Genomic DNA, 19164 nt, shown 5'->3' with positions numbered 1-19164 from the left:
ACTACCTTACAACACCTTCTGGATATAATCTAACAACAGGATATGACTTTGAGGATGCAACTCCACTATGCTGCAACTATGGTTTGACAATTCCAAGAGAATCAATGGTGCTATACTCTCTGCATCCAGTTCCCCAAAAGGTTATCTACCAAAATTAGCAAAGCAGCCTTAGTTTCATCACCTATCTATAAGCCAAATAATTCAAATAATCAATATTAGCTGATGTTTCTAGAGGAGTTGCAACCTCATACCCTCTTATTCCCCTAGGTCAAGAATAGTAATATCACTCGCTGCATCAGTGAGATGGGCAGCATAAGAATTTAACAAATAAATAAAATAAATAGTATATTGGAGACTGTGAAGGAAAAGAGAATATCATTTTAGAGATGATATTCTATCATTTTAGTTAAGCTGCATGAAACCTTTAGGCAGATGAATCCAAATTCAGATTAGAAAAGCTAATACTCATAGAGCAGGGTCCCCAACCCGCAGCCCACTACTGGGCTTTGAGCCATTCAGAACTGGGTTGCGGAAGTGGCGGGTGAGCGTGCATGCACACCCCCACTTGCGCAAGCAGCAGGCAAGTGTGTGCATGCATGCTCCATTTACGGAACCATCCCCTCTCCCCCTCCCCCATCAGTCCGCAAAGCTGGAAACGTTGGGGAACTCTGTCACAGAGGAACTCAAGAATGTTTGTGCTGAGCATCACAACTTGAAATCTACTCCTCTGCACACCTAAGATATCCGTCTTTTTCTTTGTCCATTAGTGAAAAGATCTGTGGCGAGTTTACATTACAAAATCATTTAGGCCAGCTGAGCTTCTGTCTACTGTCTTAGATCCCAAATTACTCATTACTCTACGGTTGCCATCAATGCTTTAGGAAACCAACAAACCAAACACACACACGCATACACCCTGCCAACCACACTACCTGTTTGGCTTGTTTCCAAGAATCTTCCCACTGTTTTATCGTGCTGTTAGCTTCGTCTAATTCTTGCCGCAACCTGGCCAGCTCAGCAGCACCTGGACCTGACAGAAATGCAGGTGAAGTACTGGGTGAAAAACTTCCTGAAGCAAAATGCTCCCATATGCTGCTGTTCATTCCATTTAAACCTGTTTCATGTGGAGATAAGAAAAACATGTTATTTCACATTTCTTTTTCTTGTCCCAAACTATTTTTTTTTTGAAAACTAGAATAAAATGCTGCCAGTTTTTACTGGGCAATATTGCATTTGAAAACCGTTTGGAGGGATATGCATGTATTTGCACTGTCAGTCTGCATGTATTTGCACTGATAGCAAAAAAGAACGGCAGCTGAAAATCTTGTGCAAATGATGCGCAGAAGCAGTTTTGTAGCACCCTTAATCCACAAATGTAGTGTAGATAGATACAGGATGCATTACCTAGTGCAGATTCACACAGAGCACGTGAGGAACGAATATACCATAAACTCCCGGTAAAGGCTTAGGCTTCAAGGAACAGCATAGATGCTTAAGAACAAAATGAAACAGTCACCCACTATTTCATACTTTGTTAATAACTTTAGGACGACATTTGATGCCATATTAAGATAGATATCTTTAGAATTCTGGCATGATCTGCTGTCTTTTACCTGGCCACTCCTGATTGGCTACTCTTGCTAGTAGGAACAGTTAAAGAAAGTCACTGAGATCCATCCATTAAATGCCAATTGAAAATTCTGACTTGTTTAGCTGTAAAGAAGCCAGGATCATAACATATAACAAACTATGGTTGATAACTCTGTCTTATTAGGAAAGAAATAAAGACACCTCAGATCACACATTAAGGAAATGAGAGATGGAAGAATCTGAGTTTGTTTAGCTGCTCCTAAGGGCAGAAGCCAAGTTAAAGTAGAAAGCATCAGCATACGGTTAGTTCATGATGCAACCAGAAGTCTAAAAATTTGGATCTGAATATGTGTTGGCACTTATTCAAATTTTCTCTACCCATTTAATTTTGAAAATACATTCAACACACTCTTCTTAGTATTACATCCACTATATCACAGTATCTTCCTTTTCAGTTCAAATACACAATTGCTAATAGACCAAAGTTCCCTCTGGATATTTCATGGAAAAATTATAATAGAGTATATTAAACTATAGTAATGTTATTTCTGTTGTGTTGTTATTTAGCATCAGTCAATTTAAAATAATGTACAGAGTGCCCTAAACTAGATCCTCAAATGTTAATTTGAGAAATCTTTTCATCACAACAGACCAATGTGTCTTTAGATAAAGCATTGGAATTAGGCACAGAATCTGTTATTAAGGGAAAAAGATACACCACCCACTATATTTTATAGTATTTAAAGTGTGACTGTAAAAATCCATTATCACACAGAGATACTTCTGAGAGAGCAAGGACTGGCTAATTTGCTCTGCTGAGAGACATTGGTTTGTTGTTGAAAATGATATAAAGTAGGCTTCTGGATCTATTCCATTTAAGTCACAGCATACAACCATTCTGTATCTGGTGGAGATATAATGAGGGGAAAAATTATTTGATCCCCTGTTGATTTTGTACGCTTGCCCACTGACAAAGAAATCATCAGTCTATAATTTTAATGGTAGGTTTATTTTAACAGTGAGAGACAGAATAACAACAAAAAAATCCAGAAAAAAACATTTCAAAAAAGTTATAAATTGATTTGCATTTTAAAGAGTGAAATAAGTATTTGATCCCCTATCAATTGTCAGATTTTTGCCTCCCAGGTGTCTTTTATACAGGTAACTCCCTCTTAAAGGGAGTGCTCTAATCTCAGCTTGTTACCTGTATAAAAGACACCTGTCCACAGAAGCAATCAATCAATCACATTCCAAACTCTCCACCATGGTCAAGACCAAAGAGCTGTCCAAGGATGTCAGGGACAAGATTGTAGACCAACACAAGGCTGGAATGGGCTAGAAGACTATTGCCAAGCAACTTGGTTAGGAGGTGACAACAGTTGGTGCGATTATTCGCAAATAGAAGAAACACAAAATAACTGTCGATCTCCCTCAGTCTGGGGCTCCATGCAAGATCTCACCTCGTGGAGTTTCAATGATCACATGATTGGTGAGGAATCAGCCCAGAACTACATGGGAGGATCTTGTCAATGATCATAAGGCAGCTGGGACCATAATCATCAAGAAAACAATTGGTAACACATTACGCCATGAAGGACTGAAATCCTGCAGCATCCGCAAGGTCCCCCTGCTCAAGAAAGCACATGTATAGGCCCAGCTGAAGTTTGCCAATGAACATCTGAATGATTCAGAGGAGAACTGGGTGAAGTGTTGTGGTCAGGTGAGACCAAAATCGAGCTCTTTGGCATCAACTCAACTCACTGTGTTTGGAGGAGGAGGAATGCTGCCTATGACCCCAAGAACACCATCCCCACCGTCAAACATGGAGGTAGAAACATTATGCTTTGGGGGTGTGTTTTCTGCTAAGGGGACAGGACAACTTCACCACATCAAAGCGAGGATGGATGGGGTCATGTACTTGTCAAATTCTGGGCAAGAACCTTCTTCCTTCAGCCAGGGCATTGAAAATGGGTCATGGTTAGGTATTCCAGCATGGCAATGACCCAAAGCACACGGCCAAGGCAACAAAGGAGTGCCTCAAGAAGAAGCACATTAAGGTCCTGGAGTGGCCTAGCCAGTCTCCAGACATTAATCCCATAGAAAATCTGTGGAGGGAGCTGAAGGTTCAAGCTGCCAAACATCAGCCTCAATATCTTAATGACTTGGAGAGGATCTGCAAAGAGGAGTGGGACAAAATCCCTCCTGAGATGTGTTCAAACGTGGTGGCCAACTACAAGAAACATCTGACCTCTGTGATTGCCAACAAGGGTTTTGCCATCAAGTACTAAGTCATGTTGTGCGAAGGGGTCAAATACTTATTTCACTCATTAAAATGCAAATCAATTTATAACTTTTTTGAAATGAGTTTTTCTGGATTTTTTTGTTATTCTGTCTCTCACTGTTAAAATGAACCTACCATTAAAATTATAGACTGATCATTTCTTTGTCAGTGGGCAAAAGTACAAAATCAGCAGGGGATCAAATATTTTCCCCCTCACTGTGAACTAATTCTCTTCTGCTATCTGCCAGAGATCACGCAGGAAAATGGAAGGTTATGAGTGAAGTATTTAGCTTTAGAAAATAAGGGTGATCCAGCAAGTATGCAGAACAATGGAGACTCCTTCCTCTAATAAGGAAGAATCTATTTCTTACCAAACATTTGCTCAGATAAGGAAACATGCTGTAAATCAAATGAGTTTTTGTAGGTATCTCTCTGCTCTAGGCATCATATGAAAATGTTTTTTCCCCACAGAATTTAAATTATTGTTTACTTTCAATTTAAGGCTGCTGAAGCTGCACTATAAAAAGCATGGCTATAGTTTTGTAACAAAAAGGCCACAAAAGAATTGCCAAATCCAAGGCACACAACATTGCAGAACTCAAGAACCCAAAGCATAAAGAAATATGCTTTATAACAAAATTTCCTTCTTAAAAGTCTACATATTTTAGGACATTCATCATGTTGATTTGCTATCATGTTACTGCTGACACTGAATTTGTAAGCATGAAAGCTGTTTATGTTTTTGGCAGGAACAAAAATTCTAGAGTAAAATTAATCATTGAAGATAATCTTTTCCTCTGTCCGTTAGCTTTATGCAGCCCCATTCATGAGATGCCTCTTACAGTGCAATCCTTACATGTCAGTTTAGAATTCAGTTCCATTTTAATTAAATTAGGACCTACCTCAGGTCAGTGTGTATACAACTGCAATAAGAATAGCTCATATGCTCATTGCTGGAGATCCCTGCATGTATGCAATAACGGATGATGCAAACTGAGCACAGATATATGATATATACGTGCACCCCTTTCATGGAAAAGTGTTTTTCTGAACTGGGTATAACGACCTTATAGCAAAATGAATGCAGTTGCATTACTGTATAAGGAATTCTGGGAAATGAATGTTTGAGTATTGATTTCAGAGTAATACATTTGTTTAGTAATATATTTGTTCAATCATATCCTAAATTTTCTGTCTTTTCTTAAACAATGGGGTGCATCTGTCTTTTCTGCATCATCTCTTATAATCTGCCTGATCTGCCATCCCTAGTTACTAAAGTGTGTAAATTGTACGGTGCTGAAAATCAAGTGTTGCAATATATGGAGCATGAGTTTGTTCAAAGTAAATGATTACAAATGTGACAGACATGTATGACTGAACATGTGAAAACATATGACAGATTTTAAGGTCTCTTCACCCTACCCTCAAAACAACATTCCTGCCTTATTCCTTTATCAATTCTTAATTTTTAATCAATTCTTAATCTTTAATTCATATATCTTACCTATTGTGGAATAAAAATTGGTCACGTAGAGGACATTAGGTAAATATTGGTTTGTGGATATAAAACATTAGACTAATTTAGTAAACTGAAACCAATAAGCTATCCACAACTCCTTTGCTGATTTTAATGAATGGGTTTACAGAATGACTACATCTGACTCTGATTGATTAAATAGAATTAAAAAGATATAGTTCCCATCAAATCAAACTCAGTTCCTGGTGATTATATGGATATGCCTGTGTTGTCTCCTTGGTAACATAAAGAACTGGTTTACTATTGTTTTCTTCTGGGATGTTTCTTCAATTTCTCAGTCTAACATACATAGTATATATAATTGTAATAGAAGCAACACGTCGCTCAAATTTGCAAAGCACGCTACAGTTATTAGCACTTCCTTCATTAAACACAAAACGTGTCCCAAGGCCTCATTTTAATGCCAGAGTTCAATGTTAGAACATCTGATCAAATAATGAATGCTTCTATGCATACTTATGTAAGATAAACACAAAAATAATACAGATGCTGCTTTAAAATTGACATATAAAGAGAAATATTGTTCAGGTGCTGTCAGAATATTTTTTTATAGGAATCATATTTGTAAATGAAAGCAATGTAGATATCGAGTTTATTCTGAGTGAATTAAAAGCTGATAGCTAATGACATTTCATATTTGTACAGGTTTTTTTTTTATAAATTATTAAAATACATATCAGTAACCAATTTCACCCTGTTTGGGACTCATTAAATGTATATTGCCCCAGATCTTCCTATGGAGTTCAAACACTCAGCCAAGAATTGAAGTATGGAATTCAGGGGAACTGAACTGCTGTTCACATACTTGCTGAACTTTTGTATTCAGTCTGTGGAATAGGTCTACTTGCATATCTGAGATTTACTTTTGTTGCAATCTGAAATCACCCATCCCAGTTAAATCAGATGTAAATTCACAGGCTCAGCCTTTCCTCTGAAATCCATGCCCAATTAGTAATTATCCTTTATTATTAGTCTCCTACAGTACAGGCCATACTTGACTTTCAACAACAATTGGGATCAGAATTTAGGTTGCTAAGCGAGGCAGTTGTTAAGTGAGTCATGCCAGACTTTATGACCTTTTTGGCACAAACGTTAAGTGAATCACAGCAGTGGTTGTGCGAACCATGCCATCGTTAAGGGAATCCAGCTTCCCGCCCTGACTTTGCTTATAAGAAGGCAGCTGGGAAGATCGCAAATGGCAATCACACGACCCTGGGACAATGCAGTCATCACAGAACAGGTCAGTTGCCAATTGCCCACATTTTGATTACGTGACGGGACGAGAGGCTGCAATAGTTCTAAGTATGAGGACTGCTTGTAAGTCACTTTTTTTCAGTGCCATTATAACTCTGAACGTAGGTTAAACGAATTGTTAAGTCGAGGATTACCTGTACTAAATTTATTTGATTCATTCTTCCTCTGCAACACAGTCCTGTTCAAAAAAGTCAAATCCTTATAACTGACCTTAGATCTAATGAATCTTTTCTGATTTTACAGAGACTGGGCAAATACATTATGTTAGATGGCAACAAAAAACGTGAACATTCAAATGAAAGTTAATTTAAAAAAAAAGGAAAATACTTACATGGCATAAGACAGTGAACATGTTAACAGATATACTCTCATGCTTACATTGGGCATTTACCTAATGATCCATGAGAAGCTGATGTCCCCAGGAAAGTATTTTCTGATTGGCTTAAGTGTCCCTGGGACTGATGGAGGAAATGCGATGATAAGCTGACCGGTGGAGAAGGAGAGGCAGAGTGAAAGGAGGCAGAACTTCCAAGGGACCCAGGGATATTTACAGGAGCAGAACTTTGCAGCAAACTCCCACCTGGACAAAGAACACACAGAAAGTATGGGAATGCAGAAGCCATGAATTATGAGTGGAAGCACAGCACAGGAATTTGAACAGCAGGTGTTTGCTTCACTCTCTGCACCAGTAAAAGGATGGGTGAATCCAGAATATTCCTCTAATCTATACCTTTCTACGCCTTCAGAGCTGGTATTATAAGAATTGTCCCTATGGCCAAGGAAGGTTAAAAAGTAAACTACTGAATGTTAGCTGCAAAACACTGGGAGCCAGGGTTAGGGTTAGAGTTAAGAATCAGAAGTTCTCCAGTACACAAAGGACAGCTTTCAATCTAAGAGAGAGTTAAGATAGCTGGTTTTCAATGCTGGTAGCTCCATAATAACACTATTTATATACACGTTTAAATTAATTTTCTACTATCCCCATTATTTGTTAGTGCAAGAAACTACATTTCTACGACAACTATAGTATCTAGTAATGATTATCATGATTGTATATAATAATGAGAATATAATTATGATTTATACTTTTTTCCCAGAAGATGTGTGTTCATCAAATCATATAAGATTAAGAAGTACATTTTTCAAGGACAGTCATTTGAATTAAATGGCGTCTCCACTTTTTACAGACTGTGCCAAAGATATTCTTGCAAGCTGAACCTCCCATTCCATAGTAAGGATAAAAGTTTGTTAAGAGACAGCAAATGGGACAGTTCTGTATTCAGGCACTGTGCCAAAGGGAAAAAAATGGAGCTTAATTTCTACATGCAGAAACACACTCATTAAGATGTTGTAGCAGAAGAGATCAGTAAACTGGTGGCACAGCAATTATTTATGCTTCATCTACAGGAAAGGGAGCAGGGTAAATCGCCTTCTCATTTAGCTAGAGGACTCCCAGTTGCATGGCACAGAAAAGAAATCAGACTCACTAGTCCATGAAAGTTGTTAGTGTTGCCAGAATATTTTTTCTCAGTTTTAATAATGTTTGAGAACACATAGCACTGCCTGTGAAAGCTTCAAATTAAAGGGACTCCTACGTGGCACAGAACTTCCCATCCTTCTTTTACCCTAAAAGTTGCAACTATAGATCAACCAACATGTTCTTCCGGCCATGGTATACTGAGCTGGCTTGCATGACAACAGAGTTTTCTGATAATCTGAAAAACCAATTTCTCAGTCATATATACGAGACTAAAGAAGATGCTGCTTATGGGAACAAGGCCTAACCGTAAAGGAAAAACAGCACTGGGCCACATTCTCCATATTTATTTCCAAACTGATCTTAGCCCAAACCAATATGGGCATAGTAGCATTTCTGCCCAATGGTTTTATGTTGAATACTGTCTCCTCAAAGTAGAATCAATTTTTGAGAAAGCAGACCTGAAAATATGCTGGGTACATGGTAGGCTAATTCTAATTTGCACAGCTACTCAAATCGGAAGCAACAACACTAAAAACAGGATATGCTGAAATAAAACTATGCGTTGATGAAAGACAGTTGCAAACTGTTTGGCAATAGAAAAAACATCTGATACCAAGGTGGTTTAAGCTAATGGATGTGCCTTTAAAAAAAGTGTAGTGGCAGCAGTGAGCAAGGCACTTACCAATTTGCACACAGTTTCAGTTCACAAAGAAAAGTTTTGTCAATTACTAATGGGGTAGGTACACTTAGAATATAGCAAGGTTGCATAGACTATATTCACTTGAAAACAAGACATGGGGCAAAAAAAAAAAAGAAGACACTGGTTTGAAATGACCACATACAAGGGATGAGATACACAAGCGGTAGTTTGTCAATGTGTGGCGACATGCCTTGCCATGATCCTGTGACAGCAGAACAGTGATACCAATCCAATTTGTTTCCTACTGTTTAAACCGATTTCCCCCCCCCTCTTCCATGATAGTCTTGTGTCAGAATTTTGTGAACGTTTAGTGTGCCACTGTTAAGATATTGTAAAGCAAAATAAGCCATGCCTATCTCGTAAACATAATTGGGACATCAGAAACCAGTGAAAGATATTTCCAATTTGCTAACCAATGAGGGTCCTTTGGCTCTAAGGTCTCCCATTGGCTGTTAACCAATATGTCATGTAAGGGCTGGTTCTGAGAGCTTGCTAGGCTGCTTCAGCCAGCTGATAGGGCAAACCCTGCTTGGCAGAAGATCAAAGAAAGCTCTGTTGCTTTCATGTACCTATCATGATGCCACTCGTGTGGGGCACCGAGCTGCTGTCAAATGTCTTCTCCAGGGCAGCCACTCCGAATTCGTTCAGGTCCAGGTCATCCAAGGCAGACTCTGCCAGACAGAGGCACCAATTATATATTACAAAAAGGACCAACAACTTCAAGGAAAAGGGAAGTCCAAAGAGTTCACAAAGAGATGTCACTGCTCTGGACTGGAGAATCGACAATGCAAGGCTGCCATTAGTTGTTTAAATGAATCAGCTTTCAATATTGTTTCCTATTGCCTGATTTGAATCCTAGGTCTTTCAGCATCAGGCTGATCCCATAGATTGACACTGGAAATAACAGCAATGCAAAACAGATCTCCCTGCACACCTGCTGTACAGCTTGACCTTGGGTAGAAGTACATCCAGGGTTGGCTTTAATAACAGGTGCCCGTCCCAGTCACCTGGCAACCTAGGTGTCCATGATGCATAGTGGTTGGAATTCACTATTCCCATAGTTAGGAATTCCACTGTGGAGAGCAACTTGGATTGCAATTAATGACAGAGGAGATGACAATAGGAATGAGGTGCAAGTATGACAGTGCAAAGAAGGGAAGTGTGTATGGCAGTAATATAAGAGGCTGTGTGTAGGGGGGGAAGGGGAAAATGAATGAGCATATCCTATGAAACAGGCTGTAGCCAGCAGTGGCCCAATAATGAGCCAGCCATGTAGCACGGACACTGCCAGTTGGGGATGAGATGGAGCAAACCTGCACAGGATCATCCCTGGGGGTATTCCTAGCCAATGTATTATGTCTTGTCAAGTGTTGTCTCATAAAGCATCACATGGGTTGTGCTCTATTCATGACATTCTTGTGGTTTCAGAAAGGTAAGACTATAATATAAATAATAAACAATTTTAGATGCTGAAAATGGATGTTCCCCTCACCCTCCTGCATAGTTTATCTTCAGTTTCGAAGTATTGCCTAGAACAGACATGTCAAACTTGCGACGTCACGTGACGTCGCGCAACATATTGGGACGGTTTTGCCATTGCCGGCAATGGGGTGGGCGCGGCTTCCGCATGACGCATCCGGCCTCTGGGCCGGCAGTTTGACACCCCTGGCCTAGAAGGTTACTTCTTGAGCATTTAGAAAGCAATAAAAGAATTTCAGATTTCCTCAGCAATTTCCTATTAGAAAATGTAAGAAAGTAGCCATCTAGAATTAAGAAACATATCCCCCCACCCCAACAGATCCTTCATAAGTGTTTTAATTTAGTGGCAAGAGTTGTCTCTTTTATTTGTATCATTCCAGGCCTGTAACAGAACATCAACAGTTAATAAAAATGGTAACAGATTACCTGGAAAATAAGAGACGTGTATCAAACAATGCTAAATATCAATAATAATAATAATAGTCAATTGCAAAAGGCTTTACTCAGAACAGCATACATCCTGCAATGATATCTAAAATATTATAAAATAATATTTGCCTCTCCTAGGTCCTTGGGAAGGACTCAATGGGCAAAAATGCCAAATCCACTTTAAAAATCTGGTTGACTGTGCAATCAACCATAAAAATAACAATAATACATTAAAAAAGAGAGAAATGCCCATCCTTGTACAATCCGCACTTTTAAAAACCTGCATTTGAAATGTTTTGTTATTGCTATCATGAATGGAAATGTTCATCTTTTTAATATTTATAAAACAGCTGCTCAGTAACAGATTATACATGCCACATGACTGAATTTTTAGTGGATTGGCCCACACAATGGTACACTGAGCCAATTGGGTGACTTATGAGTTTAGAAAATATAGGATAAGATGAAGAACATCAAACAAGATCTACACACACAGAAACACAGAGATTTAGGAGCAATCATGATCTTTCATTGACTATCCTGCCGCATTGTCTGCTCTAGCAAAAACAGCAGAGCCATGTCACAATCCAATAAGTTTATTGTGGTATAAAAACTTATACCACAATAAATTTATTAGCCTTTAAGAAAATAAAGGACTCCATTCCTTGTGGTTTTTGCCACCTTTTTTACAAAATTCAGCTATGGGAGCTGTTATGTAAGATTGTTCTATAATTTAATTTATGAAATATGAAAGAGTTCCTATTAAATGCAAGTCATCAGCCAAGTCACAAAGCAATAAAGCATAATTTCTACTGTAAGTCCTCTAAATAAAACAACAAAAGGCCTCCCACCCATAATGGATATTCTTCTTCTGGATTCCCTGCACCATCAATGTGCCTAGGCAGTATTACCTATCACGGATTCCACAGTGTCACTAGTTGGGTAGAAAGGAAGGGCATTGGCATTCATGCCTGGTACACTGCTGGTGCCTGCTGGGCTTGGTGGTGTTGCTGCCAAACTAGAAGTAATGCTAGAGGAGATGCTAGATGTCAGTGGGCTGCCAACTGGAAGAATCCCTAATATATCCTGAAAGAGGAAAATACATTCATGTATTGATTATTGAAAATACACTTGTGTATTCCTATGATGCAACAGAATATTCGAAGAGAAGTAATGATCTATTGTCATACATAAGTATTTCTTCCTAACATTTATATCTCACCCTTCAATTCTAAGGTACACTCAGGGTAGCTGATTGGTTCTTAGCATTTAATACAACACAACACAACACAACACAACACAACACAATAAAGAAAGACTCTTGGGGACTCTTTTAGAACAGAATAACAGAGTTGGAAGGGACCTTGGAGGTCTTCTAGTCCAATCTCCTGCTCAAGCAGGAAACCACGTAACATTTCAAAGGGTTGTCCAATCTTGTTAAAAACCTCTAGTGTCGGAGCCCCCACAACTTCTGGAGGCAAATCGTTTCACTGATTAATTGTTAATAGTTCCTGTATATTGTCAGCTGCATCACATCACCAAGTTATGTAATTCATGATGACTGTGTGTAATCTTGCCATTGAAAAATCAAAGGAGGCTTAAACTAAAGAAGATTTGTAAGCTGCAGTGAACCTTCCTCTAATAATTTATCTAGTTCAAAAATTCTGGCTTTATACTTTTCTATTCACACCAACTTCAATTTTTTTTTTAATCTGAAAGATACCAGACTGATTCTTAAACACTTAGGAGAGTGTCAATATCCTTTCAACTCCAGTTAGCTTTCCACATATTCCACCAATTGAAATCTACACATGAGACTATATGAACCTCTAGAAACTAAACAGCATCCTCTGGAGTAACATACCTGCTTGGGTTGTAACAGAGGTTGTTCTTGGGTTCTATGTTCCATGGAATGGGATTTGATTTTTGCCTGCTGCAGTAAGTAGAAGGGGAAAAAACCCAATAAATATTACAGAAATTATCAGCTTCTTCAGATGTTTACAGCACTTCCTCTCTTATTTTGTCACTTTTGGTAACTTCAGGTTCCACAAAGAAAAAGGCTAGAGTGCTTCATGTAAGGGACTCCTGAAACTAGCAATTGAAAGATATTGTACCAACATTTTCTCTTTTCTTTAACATCTATTTTTTTAAAAAACTAGAAGAGATGGGATAAATGATAGGAAAATACAAGGGGATAACAAGTTGAAAACAATGTTGTTTGTATACTTTAAAACATTTAGTAAAGGAGAAGGAAAATCTGGATATGCTATGCATAAAGATACAAATTACTTTAGAAACAGTATGATTTACTTCAAAGTAAACAGTGTTTCCTTTGCATGGATAATACAGGCTAATACTACTGTATTATCAATGAAATGCCTTGAGGTATGGCCATAATTGTTGAAGAAAAAACAGTTCATTTAATTGAAAACAATTAATAGGAACCACTGAGTCATTATTATAATCTGGTGTGGCGCTGATAATTATATATCAACAGAAGTACAAAGAGGATTTGCCTGGAGCAGGAGTCTTCAAACTTGGCCCTTTTATGACTTGTGGACTTCAACCCCCTGAATTGGGAGTTGAAGTCCACAAGTCATAAAAGGGCCAGGTTTGAAGACCCGTGCTATATGCCATATGTTGCTTTGAATTTCTGACAAAATAATTTAACTGAAATAATTGACACATGCTGGATAGAATAAAGTCTTTATTTCTATAACATTGGGTTTAGTGTACACGTAAAATCAAAGACAAGTCTCAGGACAAAAAAAAAGAACTTTTAAGGAAATACTGAATCTACAGGTAGTCCTTGTTTAGTGACCTTAGGACTGGCAATTCTGACGCTAAGTATAACTTCATGTGACTGCAACAGGCTTATAATCTCACTTTGCTAAGTGAATAAACATGGTTATTAAGTAAAACATTACATAACTGCAGCTTACAATTTTATTTCCACCTTCTCTATGACCTTTGCTTGTTGCAAGTCAGTTAGGAAGCTCACAAATAGCACTGTGATTATCATAAATGCGAGGACTGGTTGCAAAGCTACTTTTTTCACCATTGTAACTTCAAATGGTCATTAAATGAGGCAGTCAGTAAGCAAGAATTATCTATATTATGAATAAATTCTCATTTGCTTATCTAAGAAATTAATTTATATTTGCATAATTTTTACTTTGGTACAGTTTATGAATCATTTCTGAAGCTTCCAAGTCTAACTCACACTAAATAGAGCAAATATAATTGTCAGGACCCACCTCAATCCACATCTTAGGAAATAAGAACTCTTGGATGCAAGTTTAGTCCAAAAGGAAAATGTTTACTAGGATGGAATCGATTGTGGGAATACAAGACGGAATCTGACAAAAGTTACATTTCAATCCTATATAAACCATTCCCATTTCAGCCCCTCCCCTCATCCATTTGGTCAGGCTGTCGTCAGTTGCTAGGTGTCAGGTCCTTCCATGGGAAAGGGAACTCTCCTTGGTTTTATGGTTATTGCTTTCCTTTTCAGTTGTAAATGAAGATACAATCCAGACCTGTCTGTCCCCCTCCCTTCCCCAGTTAAAACATCCCCTGTTGTTTGAAAATCGCTTTAGTAACCATCCTCTCCCCCCCCCTCGGAGAGATGGCAGAATCCCCAGAAATAGCACGTTGTTCTACCTATACAATTATGAAATGTGATATAAATGGATTCTGACATTCGGCTCTCCTTTCAGAAAAAAGATGAGTCCATCTGTGGGGAAAGAAAACATATAAATGTTAGCCTGGTTTGTTTGGATATTCTGTATGAAACCTCTTAAGCAACTTAGGTGCTTTAACATGGAGTTTGTTAACCCACTCATTTTCTGAGGAGGGGAGGTGTTTCCATGCCACTAAATATTGTATCGTTCCATGGTGTTTTCTGGAATCTAAGATTTCTTTCACTTCAAAATGTTGTTCTCCTTCCACCATGATGGGGGGTGGTGGTGGTGGGATTTTTTCTCGTAGTGGTGATTGTTGTTCTCTCTTTAATAGACTGCAGTGGAAGGTTGGGTGTATTCGTCTAAGATTTTTGGGTAGTTCTAATTCAACTGTTACTGGGTTTATGATTCTTTTAATTGGAAAGGGTCCAATATATTTTGGTCCTAGTTTTTTACAGGGTTGGAGTGATTTCAGGTATTTTGTGGATAAATATACCATCTCTCCTACCCTAAATGGTGCGGGATCGGTTCTTTTTTTGTCTGCCTGTGTCTTGTATGCTTTTCTGGCATCTTCCAACGCTTTCCTAACGATTGGCCATGTATTTTGTAATTGAGCAATCCATTCCTTCAGATCAGGGATAACCGGTTCTTTTGGGGTTAGTTCTGGTATTGGGTTGAAACTCTGGCCTGTAGCTACTTGAAAAGGAGTGTAACCTGTGCTTGAGTGGACTGCATTATTATATGCTACTTCTGCAAAAGGCAGTAGGTCCATCCAGTCGGACTGCTGAAAATTAATATAGCATCTCAGATATTGTTCAAGTATATTATTAAGTCTCTCAGAAGCTCCGTCTGTCTGAGGATGGTGACTAGATGACAGTCCTTGGGTGGTTCCTAAGAGGGATAAAAATTCTTTCCAAAATGCCGACGTAAATTGCACCCCTCTGTCAGATATGATGCGTTGTGGTACCCCGTGCAATCTGTAAATATGCTGTACAAAAAGTTTTGCTAATGCTTTTGCAGTCGGGATTTTTTGGCAAGGTATGAAATGTACTTGCTTAGAGAACAGATCTGTGACAGTCCAGACTACGGTGTTTCCATTACTTTCTGGCAGTTCTACGATAAAATCCATGGCTATTTCTTTCCATGGGGCTGAGGGGTTTGCCACCGGTTGTAACAGACCTGGCGGTTTCCCTTGCAGTCTTTTGGCCATCGCGCAAATTTGACAGCTACCCACATAGCTTTCTATGTCCTTTTTCATAGATGGCCACCAAAATTGCCTTTTAGTTAAGTGTAAGGTTTTTACAAAGCCAAAGTGTCCTGCTGATTTTGTATCATGGCACAGTTGCATGAAATTGATTCTCTGTGTGGCAGGTATATATAGCTTCTCCCCCACCCACGGCAGTCCATCTTTAATTGTGCACACATGTTTATTTTTCTGGAACCATTCATCACTTTCCAAAGATTTCCTGAATTCTATTCCAGTTTGGCTATCTACCTTCGGCTTCATTTTTTCTTGTGCCCTGGTGGTGACTGGTGCTGCCAGTTGTTGTTCCGGTACAAGTGGTTTAAAGTCAGTAACTCTTGTGCTGTTATATTGGGGCATGCGGGATAATGCATCTGCCAGGAGGTTCTTTCCCCCCGGTAAGTGTTTGAGAGTGAAATTGAATCGGTGAAAATGTTGGGACCAGCGGGCTTGCTTAGGAGTGAGCTTCCTGGGCGTTTTTAGTGCTTCCAAATTTTTGTGGTCTGTCCAGACCTGGAAAGGTATTTTATTTCCTTCTAAAAATTGGTGCCATGTTAGTAATGCCCACCTCAACGAGAATGCCTCTTTTTCCCATATTGGCCAGCGTTGTTCTGTTTCTGTGAGTTTTCTGGATGTGTATGCGCATGGTTGCAATGTCCCCCCATCATTTTCTTGTAATAGTACGGCTCCTACCGCTACATCACTCGCATCTGCCTGTATTACAAAAGGTTTGTCGGGATCTGGGTGTTTTAGGACAGGTTCAGCAGAAAAAAGTCTCTTTAGCCTCTCAAATGCTGCTTGACATTCCATTGACCATTTCAGAGGCTGGCTGGGTTTCACGGGTGACCCCCCCTTCGTTTTCAACAAATTTGTGAGGGGCATGGCTATTTGGCCAAATGCGGGGATGAATTGGCGGTAGAAGTTTGCAAACCCCAGGAAACTTTGCAATTGCTTCCGTGTGCGGGGGGGTGCCCACTCTAGTACTGCCCTGACCTTCTCAGGGTCCATTTTGATGCCCTCTGGAGATATGCGATATCCCAGGTAGTCGATTTTTTCCTGATGGAATTCACACTTCGATAATTTAGCATATAAGTGGGCAGCTCACAACTTCTTCAGGACTGCTCTGACTAGTTTGATATGTTCCTCTTTGGTTTCTGTGAAGATAAGGATGTCATCGAGGTAAACCAGGACCCCCTTATATAGGTGCTCTCTCAGCACGTCATTAATTAATTGCATAAAGACTGCGGGGGCCCCTTGCAGTCCGAATGGCAATACTTTGAATTGATAGCACCCCATTGGGCAGTTGAATGCAGTCTTCCATTCGTCTCCTTCCTTAATCCTAATACGGTAGTATGCTTCCCTCAGGTCTAGTTTGGTAAAAATCTTTCCTTTCGATAGGTGGGATAACATATCCTTCATTAGGGGAAGGGGGTACAGATTACATTCACTAATTGTGTTCAAATTTCTATAGTCCACAACCAAACGAAAGGACCCATCCTTCTTCTCCCTGAACAGAACCGGGGCGGCCACTTTGGGTTTGGCAGGCTCAATAAATCCTCTTTCTAAGTTTTTCTTTATGAATCTCTCCATTTCTGCCATTTCCCTTGGGCTCATGGCATACATCCTGGGTTTTGGGAGTTTTGCCCCAGGTTTGAATTCTATGGTGCAGTCTGTGGGGCGGTGGGGGGGAAGCTCATCTGCTCTTTCCTCACTGAAAACCTCAGCCAGGTCCCTGTATTCCTCCGGTATCTCTGGTAATCCCTTCTCTTTCCCCACTGCTGCTGTCTCCTCCCTCTGGGTTGGGGGGGTGCTTTTGGAGTCTAAGTTCTTCTGCCCCCCCTTTGGGAAATTGAGTTCTGCTGTCCTCCAGTTTATCCCGGGGTTCCATTTCTTCAGCCATTCCAGTCCTAGGATCATTGGGCATTCCATGCCTGGGGCCACTATAAACGTTATGTCCTCCTCATGGGGCCCCAGTGATAGGTGGATTGGTAAAGTGGCTAGGGTGGCTGGTCCTCCCCCTGCTATTGTCCCATCTAATTGACTAAAAGAGATTGGTTGTTTTAGCCTTCTCACTGGGATGCTCAATCTCTCCACCAGCGTTGGGCTGATAAGGCAGCGGATGCACCCAGAGTCTATCAGAGCTTTTATTTTGGCTGCTTCAGGCATAGGGGAAGCTAATATAGTCACTGTCTTAAGTATGGGTGGAAGGGGTCCACTTACCAATGGTTCTCCCTCTGAGCTGTCTTCCGAGTTGTCCACCGTCCCTGCGGTGCAGGCCTGAGTCCAGTCCCAGTTCCTGGCAGGAATTGTGGACTCTACAGCCTCTGTCCCCTTCATGGAAGATTCTTTTGTGTTGCCTTGGGGCTTCCCCGGCTTCTTGGAGGATGATGCCTCTGGTTTTCGTGGGGGGGGGCTTTTGAACGACATTCTGCAGCACGGTGGCCCTCTCTCCCGCAGTTGAAGCAACTTGTTGATTTTTTGGCTGTGGCTGGTGGTTTTTCCCCCTCGCGTGTTTGCTCGGGTGGCAGGCGGCCCCATGGTTTTCCTCTGCGGTGTCTCTTCAGTAGGTCTATTTCCACTTCCTCCGCCAGGATGTACCAGTCGTCGAGGTGGGGTGGGTCTCCTCGAGGCAGGCAAGCATCATACAGGTCGTAGTTCAGACCGTCTTTGAAGTGGCTAAGGAGGATGTCTTCTGGCCAGTTCAGCTTGCTGGCAATGGCTCGGAATTCTTGGGTATAATCAGCCACTGCTCGCCTGCCCTGCCTCACCGTTTTGATTCTCTCCCGGGCCTTACGGTCAGCCAAAGGATCCTCGAACCGTCGCCTCAAAGATGACATGAATCGGTTGAAGTCGTTGAGTTCTGGGGCGTTGGAGTCATGCAAGTTCACCACCCAGTCTGCAGCCGTCCCGTCCAGGGCAGATTGCACAATTCGGATGCGTGTTTTGTCACTGGGGATGTCCCGTCCGTACTCTTCCATGTAGCTGAGGACTTGGGTTAGGAAAAATCCCAGTCGTGATGGCTCCCCCTTGAATTTGACTTCCAGGGGCGGGAGTCTTTGGCTGGAGCGTTGTCTGTGCCGTGGCCGGTATTGCTCCTCATCCTGGTCCCCATCTGTGGTTCTGGGGGGGGTTGTACTGCTGAGGCAGCAATTCCTGTTCCATTGGATGGCCCCGGGGTTTCAGGTGTTGGATCCCCTCCGTTACCTTTCCAGTTGCGTCCCCAGGCGCTGCCTCGGTTGCGATTTTCAGCTCTCTCCTCCCTCAGTGAACTCAGGGTTGCTTTCATCAGATCAATGGCCTTTTCCAGGATCCGCTCCTCCTCGCTGGCGTGCAGGGAACTCTCCATCTCTTGCCTCCATTCCGGTTGGTGGTTACTACGCCTCAGGGTCGTTTCTCCTGAAGCCTTTTCCCACTCACTTTTCCTTCCAACGGCCATCGACCACCGGGGTTTTCGGTCGTACTGCTCCACCGCTTCTTCCCCGGGGGAA

The 19164-nt window shown here is 40.7% G+C and overlaps 1 protein-coding gene across 3 annotated transcripts in view; it reads right to left on the bottom strand.

The window, feature by feature from the left end:
- The window catches only part of UNK (unk zinc finger), an 85564-nt gene that overhangs the window by 22545 nt on the left and 43855 nt on the right, over positions 1 to 19164 (bottom strand). The window contains exons 11-15 of one of the 3 annotated variants that reach the window (XM_081318001.1): positions 12615 to 12683; positions 11662 to 11836; positions 9412 to 9513; positions 7054 to 7242; positions 933 to 1114 (exon numbers count right to left, since the gene is read on the bottom strand). In XM_081318001.1, the coding sequence (XP_081174127.1) occupies positions 933 to 1114; positions 7054 to 7242; positions 9412 to 9513; positions 11662 to 11836; positions 12615 to 12683 (717 nt within the window). The remainder of the gene's footprint in view (positions 1 to 932; positions 1115 to 7053; positions 7243 to 9411; positions 9514 to 11661; positions 11837 to 12614; positions 12684 to 19164) is intronic. The other 2 variants (XM_081318002.1, XM_081318003.1) reach the window with 2 other exon arrangements.

Source organism: Vipera berus (assembly GCF_964194415.1).
Source record: "Vipera berus genome assembly, chromosome: 2".
In the NCBI taxonomy this organism is placed as follows: domain Eukaryota; kingdom Metazoa; phylum Chordata; class Lepidosauria; order Squamata; family Viperidae; genus Vipera; species Vipera berus.
Note: the sequence above shows the minus strand (reverse complement) of the source record. Positions and strands in the feature narration are given on the sequence as shown.